The sequence below is a fragment of the Dendronephthya gigantea genome, unplaced genomic scaffold (assembly GCF_004324835.1).
Source record: "Dendronephthya gigantea isolate DGI-Jeju-01 unplaced genomic scaffold, DenGig_1.0 000549F, whole genome shotgun sequence".
NCBI lineage: Eukaryota > Metazoa > Cnidaria > Anthozoa > Malacalcyonacea > Nephtheidae > Dendronephthya > Dendronephthya gigantea.
Genome location: NW_021163559.1, coordinates 24057 through 36953, shown reverse-complemented (window position 1 = coordinate 36953; position 12897 = coordinate 24057). Strand labels below are relative to the sequence as shown.

The window sequence follows — 12897 nt, the reverse complement described above, 5'->3', positions numbered from 1 at the left end:
ACTTATTGCGTTCGACGAAGGAGAACGCTTCCTAGCCGTGTCATATGGAGATTTGCGATGTCAGATTTGTCGTCATAGTAACTGGAGACCATGTGCTCGCTCTATTTTGAGTTAATTAAAGCATATGAGCCATCACTGTTGTCAAATTACTCATTTTGCGGGGAACCTTTTGAATCACATACGCTGTGAGCTTGCATTGTGACGTTATAATGCACAAAATCAACACATTCCGATCGCACATCACTAATCTGTGATTACTGCTAGTTATATTGAATAGTTACTATTGCGAATATTTACAATTTTACAGGTTTTATTTTTTCATTTCTTTGTCTATTTCCTTTTTTAAATTTCTCGCAAAAGTTTTTGCAAATGAAGATACTGACATCGGTGGTTCTTCTGATGATGGTTTTCCTGTCTCGGATATATCTGTTAACTTTTTCATTCCTAGATGTGAGAAAGACCATCAATTTAGGGATTTTCATTTGTCCATATTATATATTGTCTACAAATCATGGAAGAGGAAGCGATTGCTATGCCTATGGGATTGTATCAACTGATAACTTCCTAAGAAAGAAAGGACTATGCAAAAGTAAGTCCTCGTACACAAGTGTTATGTTTATACCCTTACAATTTTGACCGATATTAATGGTAAGGGTGAGCCAGGGGATATAAATAGGGTGTGCGGAAAAGCTATGCATGAGATTAAGATTTCGACAGCCTACAAAAGACCCTGGGTACAAGGTTGTCAAGATTTATGGTGACACAGTGTAAAAATAGAACTTTCTTGCTGGTTGACAATAAATGTGACTGCATGACAGGTTTTTATAACTTACTATTATGGTTTTAATTAGAGTTCAGAGTTGGCATAGGCCTGTACCTTTTTGATATGCATAGTGTGTTAGCTGGGCTCCTCTTCGGACAAATGGTGTGTTTGCCAGCTAAAGAAATGTGATACACAATATGTATGATTTAAAACCAAGAGGCAAAAATTACACTTCTTTTAAAAAATTAGTGATGGAAACTTGAAACTTAATAATTTACAAGGTGATTATAAAAATTCTTAACTTGCCTGTTCTATAATTCCATCATTCGCTAAATACCTGGAGAAAAATTCAGTAAAAATCTTATTTACTATCACTGAAAAATGAAATGACTAATTAATGTAAAAGTGCATTTTAGCAAATTGCAAACTACTATGTGTCATGGCTATTCCAAAAACGTGTATGTGGGCATCTTGAAATGTGATAGTAGGGAAGAAAAGAATTAATTGCCAAAAGATATGGAAATCACAAATTTTTCATAAAAATTCCTAAATTTTAAAAAGTAAAATATTGACCAAATGGTCAGCATTTGCCCCTTGGAATTTTTGCGATCAGTCAGGCAAAATTTAAGACTGATTACTCTCATTTAAAAAAAATAGAAAAGTTGAACTATCTAGATGGTTCCTAAAGCACCCCTCGACCCAATGCAAATAACATGCCACCACAACCCTAATCATCAAAGTGTCAAACTAAAAATACATATGAAAAAAATAATGACAAATTGCAAAAAAACAAAGCTAAGGGAAAACAACTGAAAAAATCTCAACAATAAATAGTATTTACGTTACAGCATAGTATTTAAGTTTTCAATGACAAGTTTCTCCTTAGGAATATTTTAGTTGTATACTTTGTCATAACTAACCATGTTTTTTGCAATTATTTAAACCAAACAAAAGTTTATAATTTTTTGTAATTGCCCATAGGTGTGTACTCATTGGTTAACTTAATATACAGGGGCCGGTTGTATAACTACATTTTAAGTATTTAAATCATAGTTAACTAGAAAGTACATTATTCTGATTGGCCAATTCTGCCACTAACTATGGTTAAAAGTTTAAAACTACCTTTTTATACAACCAGCCTGAGTAGTTCTGCTAGTTCATGCCAGTTGCCAGATGATAGGTAATAGGTAGTCTATATAGACTTGGCTCTCAATTAGAGTGCACCCTTTCATCAAAGCAAAATGATTTGGAGACTGGCTTTAGTTAAAGAAAACACAAATGGCATGCTCAATTATAGATCAATTTAATTTCTTAATTATCGACGAATTTAATTAATATAATTTTATTTTGAAAATTTGGTAGAACTTTTTGTGATTACGTGACGATTAATGAAAATTCAATCCCATTGATAAACCAGTTTATCATTAACTGCATTTTATATAATAATCGATTCATACTGACACAGAAGAGACACTATCTTCTTTGTGTACTAACCTCAATAATCGTTTCAAAGACATGATGCAACAAAATTGAATAGAATCCAATGACAATGGGCAATGGCGAAGGTTTAAAGCAGGCTATCTTTAATAACTCGTGTAAACTCAGGAAGAATCACAGCAAATTGTATCCCATTGCGTTGTTTCTTTAAAGAATCTACCTGATATATAATCTATTTCCTTTCTAATTTTCCTGTTATTTATGTTAAAATGATCATTTGTTTATATCGAATTTACGAGTTATTATCATTTTTGTATGCATTTGTCGCGGGATTTTTTCGCGCGTCTTTTTTGTCGCTGATAATTATCGCAAAATGTCGGCAAGAGTTTTCTGTAAGGTTTTTTTCTCCGGGATCTAAAATCACGCAGCGTTCTTTCCAGGGGCAAATATTTTGCTTCAAAAATCAGTTGTTTTTTACATGTAATTGTCGGTGACGTACAGCGGAAATATTGTTTGTAAAAATTCGTGCGTACGAACAATTTTACTGTTATTGTGCATAAAAATGCTTATGTCAGACTCAGACTTATTTTTACCCTTGTGGGTCCCAATAGAGTGCTTAAGCATTCAAATTCTAGCAATTACATTGTTATGGGTGATTTGATTAGTTTCGGGGGACATAATTATTATACGTTCAGGGGTATAATTAATAACGTATAATTATTTCTTCTTTTCAAAAGTTCTTTTTTTCTTTTGCTAAACGTTAATCCGTTTTCCTGTAAGGACAGCTATATGCAATAAACCCTCAGCACATTGCCACATTCCGTCAAAGCTGCGAAGTTCTCTGTTCTCTGGTTTGAAGATCGCTATCATTAAATGAACTCAATATTTTGGAGCCAGGAGCGTTTATCACAATACAACAAGCGTCGCGTAGAGCAAACGGGATGTATTGGAGAGCCAAAGTTCATGCAGTTAAAAGTATTCCTTTTTTAGTTTAAACAACAGGCTTTTCCTTAGTGTTTTATTTATCCAGGGCGTTTATTTTGTTTATCTCTACGTCGTCTTGCACTCGATCTTGGCACCGAATAATTGTTCATCCAGTATATCATGGAGGATGTGTGCCGTAAATAGGCTAATATTGTATATTGATTACTAGCATACATTTAATATTTTAATATACTAAGACAAATATGACCAGCCAGCCTATTTTACTGAACTTGACAAAATTTGACGAAATGTGATACGAAGTAATCCTTATATACACATAAGCATACATATTAACGACTCGGGTGATAAACTGAGTGCCGACTGATTATTGCTGTTTCTAAATTGTACCTTAGGTTAGCAATATATTGTGCTTGGCGTTGATTTTATGGCCGCAGTCTGCATCGCTTTGACATGCAGGCTGAAGTGCGTTCACACTTCTGAAGTCAATCTTTTGAAGTCAATATACAGTACAGGGTGTCTCTCAAATGACCAAAGCTTTAAAGTCCAATAACAATCGTTTTCTGCCTTCATTTAATCATTTCCTCCTCCTTTTCAAATTTTGCATAGAAAAACACAAGACATGCCAAGTTCTTGTCATTAATAATGCGTCACAAACTCATCACCATTGTAAATTTTATATGTGTCGATGAAGCTACAGCGTGTTATCGAAAGCGCGATAACGGGTTCTGCAGCCTGCTCCGTGGCATGCATGCTATGTAATGAGGCATTCCAGCTTGATTTTAATAGGGGTACTTTTTTATACACCCTGTATAGTGTCTCTAAACTACCAAACCATTAGAATCGCATCTTCTTAGAAATTTAATACCTCCCTCTGTGGCGAAGCCATTAATGAGTAAAAACACGCATGCATTTGCATTGGGAAGTTGATATCAGTTGACCGTTTTCTGGGAAAAACAAAGATTTTTATCTCGACGTGTCAGCACACAGCCAATAGCAAACCGATATATGGATACACACCCGATGTCATGAGACAGTTATAATTGTATAGCTTAATGCACGTGCAATTACCTTTTCTGAGAAGGTTATTCTTTGTCGGGCGTGTGAATTGAGACAAGATTCTACAATATGGTTTCGGTGCGGTCGTTTTGCTGCTGGTCAATATTGTTCTTAGCCGTAATGGTACAGTCTATCAACGACAACTTGACATTGAGAAGGCCAGTTAACCGAAGAAGCAAACGTATCTTACCGCCGTTCGCGACAGTTAATACCAAAGATCCGCAATGCGCTCTGTTGATGAATGAGAGTGGAATTACAGAAGTTATTAAACTCGTACAGCATGAGCTTGTTAACATAGTGGATCTTTCCTTCTCGACGAGTTCTAACAACAGGCTGTTAGCAAACAAGCAAATAGCAATAGTGAAACCCATTGGTGAACAAATTTTGTATGCGCTTGATATAAATGACTACAACTACGCTATGTGGTCCTTGAATGTCGGCCGGAGAAGCTACAATTTAAATGTTAGGGAAGATCCCGAGGAATGTTTGGGAGACTCTTACGACTATGTGATTGCGAATACTTTTAAACGAATCGTTCTCCGAATGAAGCCAAATCCAACAAATTACAAAATCTGTTATTTGCAAAGGACAAACCTTTGGAAATCACGTCAGATCTGCTGCCATATTACCAATCCTGATCCTACGAACTTTGAGTACAGATGTCCCGAAATACAGTCACATCATGGTACTTATAATTTTCTTTGGGTCATTGCGATTTTTGGGACGGGTCTTCTTCCAGTTATCTTCTTGATCTTCCTTTATTCGTTTCTGTCTCATAGTGTCTTTGACGAAAAGTATCCGCTTTACCACAAGCTACAGGAAAGCCCAATGTCTCCGTCCTCTATTCTCTTTGAAATTTTTTGGAGTGAACGCGGGGGTATAGTAACCTTTATTCGTAAGACTTCATTAATATCGGTCTTGTCATATATTATCTACCACAGTTACAGAAGCAACCTACTAAATATTATCGTACTTTTACCAATGATCGCCTTCCACGCTCTTGTAATATCTCCTCTCGCTGCCTTCCATATTGGAAATAAGGGCGATAAAGAGTTACTTATCGAAATACTTCAAGACGAAGGATTTGTCGGGGGAGTCCCTTTTTTGAACCACTTGCCATTCAACATTAAGTCTTGGCGAAGAAATGTTAGGGACGTGGAAAATTTCATTTTTACAATCCCAAATAAATTTGTTAGACCAACCGTTAAGACAATTCCAAAATCAGTTGCACTATATGCATGCTATTTACTTAAAGTGGTACTCTTTGTTTTTTTCTTTTTACTTGCCCCAGCTATTATATATTTTTACGCGATATTATTCCTGACGCCGCACCTCATCATGCAAATTTTAGAATTTGAATATACCTATCACCGAGATAAATATTTCTACCCGTCACACTGCGAAATGTTTGATGTTTTGTGCGCAGTCTTTCTATTGACATTTACCTCCTATGCGTATTATATCCTGGTTTTCGCTTCTCAGTCTTTCTTGTTGGGTTTGTTCTTAAATATTGCTTACTTCGCTCCCTACGCTGCACCTCTGGTCGTAACCGCATTCTATTGCTGCACTTGTTGGAAGTCTATGGAAAGAAAATACTACTACTTGAAACAGCTAATATACGAAGAATGCGGAAAAGAGGAAATCAATAATAATTCGAACCAACGTCTGCAACAAAACGAAAGGTTGTTACCCGTTGTGTCCAGAGAGCTTTACGAAAATATCAGAGAGAAATTATTACCCTACGATACAAACTTGACTTGGCTTGGCTTAAAGATTGGACTTTTGCTTGGATATTTGTATTTCGTTCTTATGGTGTTAGATATACTTCATGAACACAATTTTACAATTCCTGCTCAAATGTGGACAATGATTAGTGTCAGTATCATACCGTTTATATTCAATACGTTAGCATTGAAAGTCAGCGGTGGAGAAGGAAAAGAACCATGGATTAGGGTCCTAGAACTAAATGTGAAAGAAATGGTGCCTAAACAAACCGATGGAACTCGTTCTCGACTAGCTCGTAGAGCTTTGGTAGTGAAGGAAAGCAGTTCAAACACAGTTTCTGGCGATGTTGTTGATTCTCAGGTAACACCAGAAGAGAATGCACCCATTCAAGATGCACAAAATTCACACAATGAAATACAATGCAATAATTTATTTAACGTCGAAACAGAGGGAGTGGTTACCCAATCTCCCGAGCCAGAGGTTAATGGTAAAAGTGCACGACACAATAACAAGCAGTATGTAACGGCTATCTGATCGTTCTAAACAGTCATCCTATTTTATTGTTTTTTATTAATACGACAAACATTTTAATGAACGGGTTGAAAACATGTGGAAAATGTGCATGCGAAAAATATACGTAGTTGAGTTACTAACATTCAGTAAACGATGTGATATTATTTGCATCATATATCTATCTTTTAATTTGATATCTTTAATTTAAGTACATATCCATAATGAAAATATTGTAAAGGTATGGATCTATAGTTTTGCATGTGTCTTGATATCATATTTTGTGGTTAAAGACGAAGTAATGCATTGCTAGTGGAAACACTTTTATACTTCACGTTGTCCATACAACTTTATATAACAAAGTTTTAAAGACTTCAGGCAATTTCGTTGGTAGAGAGCCATGATCTATAAGAGGACAGACGCTTTTATCAGTAATTTCTTGTTTTCTTTTGTCAGGCAATCACATTTTAGCACGTCTTAAGCTAGCCAATAAGCATTTGTGGCTAGGTGGGAAGGGTTTGTCTAGCAAGTTTGGGAAGCTGCAGCCAACATTGGTCCGGCTCACACTCTTACAGTCTTACTGAAAGGAGGATTGAACCAAATGACGTAGCAATGCCTGCTTCTGCGTGTTTGTGGCTGTGATGCATCAGTATTTCATGTAGTCTAATTTGTGTCTACAGTGCTTTAGTGCGTTTTGGTAAATAGGTGCTGATCTTATTACGAAAATCACTAAACTGCAGACACTGCCGCTATGAATTTCAAACGGCGGTAGACGTTTGATCATTCCAAATTCAAATTCGGTTAAGTCATGTGATCAAATCGGTTCATCGTTTTAGTCACATGACTTCACGATTTCTAATTCTAATTCACACACCCTAAAATCATTTCGCCATTTTGCGACTTTATTTGTTCTAATCATCTTTCTTGCTTTCTAAACATGTCTCTGGTTCAGCTTAAAATAATTTATACATATTATTCAAGAAAAAGGACCACACCGCTCTTCATTTCTGAAAAGGAGCTATTACAAGACGATTTTCAGACGTTTAAGAACAGATTGATGACAGAGGTGCCACATTTGGCTAAAATGCGTTCTCCCGTGCAACTCACGGTAATAGACGATCAGCTGGAGGTTGATCTTTCCGCAGAATAATTACAGAGCGTAAGTCCTTGTCTAAGGCCTTTCCTTGGTCATATGTTCGTCCAAATGTATTCATTTTTGTACAGTATTGCCAGGTGTTGCACGGTAAGATTCGCGCGTAAATTAAAATTAGAAAAACAGTCAACAATAACACGAAGTCATGTGACTAAAACGATGAACCGATTTGATCACATGACTTAACCGAATTTGAATTTAAAATGATCAAAGGTCTACCGCCGTTTGAAATTCATAGCGGCAGTGTCTGCAGTTTAGTGATTTTCGTAATATTATGCTTTGTAATGTAGGTAGTAGTTTCTCTATTTTTCGCTCTATAATACTCAAAGTTCCTACTTTGCAATTCCATCTCAAACGTCACCAGTCTATTTCTTGCGTGGGCTCCCATATAGATTTGTCGTCATTTGTTATCCAACCGGCATGCTCAAGATCAGATCGCACTGTTTTGGCCTGGTTCTTAGGCGCCTACATTTAATTCACATGTCGTAATTTGTTGTGATTCGGTTTTCGTTTGTCGGATTTCGCATAACAACGAATTATGACACATGACAACCAGCCTTATATAGGTAGTTAAGAAGTAGTTAATAACACCTCGTCTTCGATTCCTCGCCATTTTATTTGTTCATAGCACCGTTAAAGGTTTTGGGCTTCATCTTTTGAGCTGCACTGGGATAGCCATGCATGTATAAGGTTCACTCAGATACAACCCGTCTCTTTGTCACTTGTTTTTTAAGGAAGTGCCGAAATTCAAACAATACTTCGACTGCCGCGCCATTATCCGAATGCATGTAAGTTAATGTGAATACATTGAACGTATTAATGCAGAAAGTTTCAGCCAGATTACGGGGATGCTCTCTTAATTGCTCGCTCACCTTATGCAGCAACAGTATAGAGACCATATTTAGCCCATTCTCCGGCACTGGGCGAATTTTCGGAAACGCGAGGAAGACGGCTATATTGGGCAATGTGTAATCAATAAAAATGAATAATTAAAGATTCATGCATGCATAAATGCATGGCGTAGTTGATAGTAAACATCGTTGACGTTCTAAGTAGAATCTTTTGAGATTGTAAACCTTATTATGTTTCTAAATTTTTATTCTATTAACTATAAGCATATCTGTTTCAAAGAGTTTGCTTTAGCAGTTGCCGGTCTCCATGTATTTCTTGGGTTATCTACTTCTCGACCTTTTCACTAATTTGCGATGCTAATTTTCTATTTTTATGTCCACCCGTCAGCATACAGCCAATAGCAAACCAGTACAAGTATCATTGCCATTGGGTATTATACCCGTTGTCATAGTTGTCATAGTTATATAGCTTAGTTCACAATTTCTTTAAAGGAGTATTCAAGAGAGTATTTCAAAGAATATTCTTTGTCGAGCCTGTGAAGACTAGATTCTACATTATGGTTTCGGTGAGGATATTTTACTGTTGGTCAATATCGCTCTTAGCTTTAATGGTGCAATCAAGCAACGACGAATTGTCGAACTTAGAGCCTAACAAAACATTAAAAAGGCAAGATAACCAAAGTATCAAAAGTGAGAGTATCTTCCCGCCGTCTGCGACTGTAAACACCAAAGATCCGCAATGCGCTCTGTTGATGAATGAGAGTGGAATTACAGAAGTTATTAAACTCGTACAGCATGAGCTTGTTAACATAGTGGATCTTTCCTTCTCGACGAGTTCCAACAACAGGCTGTTAGCAAACAAGCAAATAGCAATAGTGAAACCCATTGGTGAACAAATTTTGTATGCGCTTGATATAAATGACTACAACTACGCTATGTGGTCCTTGAATGTTGGCCGGAGAAGCTACAATTTAAATGTTAGGGAAGATCCCGAGGAATGTTTGGGAGACTCTTACGACTATGTGGTTGCGAATACTTTTAAACGAATCGTTCTCCGAATGAAGCCAAATCCAACAAATTACAAAATCTGTTATTTGCAAAGGACAAACCTGTGGGAATCACGTCAGATCTGCTGCCATATTACCAAGCCTGATCCTACGAACTTTGAGTACAGATGTCCCGAAATACAGTCACATCATGGTACTTATAATTTTCTTTGGGTCATTGCGATTTTTGGGACAGGTCTTCTTCCAGTTATCTTCTTGATCTTCCTTTATTCGTTTCTGTCTCATAGTGTCTTTGACGAAAAGTATCCGCAGTACCGCAAGCTACAGGAAAGCCCAATGTCTCTGTCCTCAATTCTCTTTAAATTTTTTTGGAGTGAACGCGGGGGTATAGTAACCTTTATTCGTAAGATTGCATTAATATCGGCCTTGTTATGTATTATACACCGCAGTTACAGAAGCAACTTACTAAATATTATCGTACTTTTACCTATGATCGCCTACCACGCTCTTGTAATATCCTCTCTCGTTGCCTACCGAATAAGAAATAAGCGCAATAAAGAGTTTATCGAAATACTTCAAGATGAAGGATTTGTCGGGGGAGTCCCTTTTTTGAACCACTTGCCATTCAACGTTAAGTCTTGGCGAAGAAATGTTAGGGACGTGGAAAATTTCATTTTTACAATCCCAAATAAATTTGTTAGACCAACCGTTAAAACAATTCCAAAATCAGTTGCACTATATGCATGCTATTCACTTAAAGTGGTACTCTTTGTTTTCTTCTTTTTACTTGCCCCAGCTATTATATATTTTTACGCCATATTATTCCTGACGCCGCACCTCATCATGCAAATTTTAGAATTTGAATATACCTATCACCGAGATAAATACTTCTACCCGTCACACTGCGAAATGTTTGATGTTTTGTGCGCAGTCCTTCTATTGACATTTACCTCCTATTCGTATTATATTCTGGTTCTCGCTTCTCAGTCTTTCTTGTTGGGATTGTTCTTAAATATTGCTTACTTCGCTCCCTATGCTGCACCGCTTGCCGTAACCGCATTCTATTGCTGCACTTGTTGGAAGTCTGTGGAAAGAAAATACTACTACTTGGAACAGCTAATATACGAAGAATGCGGAAAAGAGGAAATCAATAATAATTCGAACCAACGTCTGCAACAAAACGAAAGGTTGTTACCCGTTGTGTCCAAAGAGCTTTACGAAAATATCAGAGAGAAATTATTACCCTACGATACAAACTTGACTTGGCTTGGTTTAAAGATTGGACTTTTGCTTGGATATTTGTACTTCATTCTTATGGTGTTAGATATGCTTCATGAACACAATTTTACAATTCCTGCTCAAATGTGGACAATGATTAGTGTCAGTATCATACCGTTTATATTCAATACGTTAGCATTGAAAGTCAGCGGTGGAGAAGGAAAAGAACCATGGATTAGGGTCCTAGAACTGAATGTGAAAGAAATGGTGCCTAAACAAACCGATGGAACTCGTTCTCGACTAGCTCGTAGAGCTTTGGTAGTGAAGGAAAGCAGTTCAAACACAGTTTCTGGCGATGTTGTTGATTCTCAGGTAACACCAGAAGAGAATGAATTCATTCAAGATGCACAAAATTCACACAATGAAATACGATGCAATAATTCATTTAACGTCGAAACAGAGGGAGTGGTTACCCAATCTCCCGAGCCAGAGGTTAATGGTAAAAGTGCACGACACAATAACAAGCAGTATGTAACGGCTATGTGATCGTTCTAAACAGTCATCCTATTTTATTGTTTTTTATTAATACGACAAACATTTTAATGAACGGGTTGAAAACATGTGGAAAATGTGCATGCGGAAAATATACGTAGTTGAGTTACTAACATTCAGTAAACGATGTGATATTATTTGCATCCCTATATCTATCTTTAATTTCATATCTTTAATTAAGTATATGTCCATAATAAAAATATTGTAAAGGTATGGATCTATAGTTTTGCATGTGTCTTAATATCATATTTTGTGGTTGAAGACGAAGTAATGCATTGCTAGTGGAAACACTTGTATACTTCACGTTGTCCATACAACTTGATATAACTAATAAAGATAAGAATTCAAGCAATTTCATTGGTCGAGAGCAATTATTTATGAGAGGACAGATGAACAGACGCTGTTATCAGTAATCTCTTGTTTTATTCTGTCAGGCAATCACATTTTTTCACGTGTCGTAAGCTAGGCAATAAGCATTTCTCCAATTTTATAAATCTTGTAGCAAAATTTCTACTTTGACAATTTTCTACAACAAGTGTTTGGGAGACTATTTGCCTGTTTAATTTCGGAATTTTATTGATATTAATATGTAAAACAAACAGATAACATTGAACCGTTGTCTGTTCAATTATAGATACACGAATGACGTTATATGTGATAAAAACAACTCACCCCGGCGGCTCGTGGCCACTTTGCTTTGTTCTTATCACTGACACGAATGGCATTATCCGGTGAATCTATAACTGAACAGACAACGGTTCCTTTGAAGGATCGCTGGCTTCGCTGCTACGACTACGAGATTGGCTATAACTGAATAACCGACTAGCCTGCGTGCGGACGTAAGTATAAAAAAATACGTCTGCGTATTATTGCAACATTTCATGTTTTGCGTCATATTGTCAATTGTTTATTTAAAATGGAATAGTCCACTAGCTAACAATTACAATTCCCTGAATTAGCACTGATTCTCTGCATCCTAATTATATTAATATGCACATTTTTATAAATTATATGGGCCTATAGTCTCCATTTTGTTGTAATTGTCTTGAACACATCATCCTTATTTCGCTGTTACAGAGATGGAATATTTTAATATTCTATTTCATCAACTATCTTGAGATGTTCACGACAATTAGCTACGACTAAGTGGAAGCCAGGCTTTATTAAAACTGACGTGCATGGTAGGATATCGTATGTTTAGGAGTTACGCCCGTCTTTTTCCCATTCATAGTTTGTTAAGAATGTTCTCAATGGGAGGAATCAACGTCACTGCAGATTATGCTCTTTCGATTCACTGAGTAACCACTCAATTCTTTTGTTGCTAGATTTTATTTAGCAGCGTCGTCATAATTAAAGGTATAGATATGCGCTTTCAAGTCAAATGATGCAAAATGCTGATTATATTTTCTTTTGCGAGGAATCACTTGTCGAAGGTTGCAATTCAATCGACGATGTTGTGCTCGGCAGTTTCCTTGAGGGACGACGACACATTCCCACCAGAGGGAACCACCACGATTGCCAGAGGCGCCTCACCTTCTGTTTTCCGATAAGAAGTATTAATGTGCCAGCTTGAAAGACGATTCCAGAGAGCAAGAATACAATTACCAGCCCATAGGAGGTTTCATATTCAAGAAAATCTAGAGGCAAGTCGTTTTGTCAAAGTTAACAAAGATAAGTCCA

At 36.7% G+C, this 12897-nt stretch overlaps 1 protein-coding gene across 7 annotated transcripts; it reads left to right on the top strand.

The window, feature by feature from the left end:
• Positions 1 to 450: 450 nt before the first annotated feature.
• On the top strand, positions 451 to 12858 carry LOC114543773. 7 transcript variants are annotated; one of them, XM_028562626.1, is made up of 4 exons: positions 7866 to 11037; positions 11852 to 12056; positions 12543 to 12573; positions 12635 to 12858. In XM_028562626.1, exons 1-2 carry the CDS (start codon positions 8998 to 9000, stop codon positions 11861 to 11863), a joined length of 2052 nt encoding a protein of 683 aa, XP_028418427.1. In that variant the 5' UTR covers positions 7866 to 8997; the 3' UTR covers positions 11864 to 12056; positions 12543 to 12573; positions 12635 to 12858. The 7 variants fall into 7 exon arrangements, 5 of the variants coding, with proteins under 5 accessions (XP_028418427.1, XP_028418425.1, XP_028418428.1 ...); XM_028562624.1 differs by having other exon boundaries at positions 12449 to 12573; XR_003690196.1 differs by lacking the exon at positions 7866 to 11037 and adding an exon at positions 451 to 589 and having other exon boundaries at positions 12449 to 12858.
• The last annotated feature ends 39 nt before the right edge of the window (positions 12859 to 12897 follow it).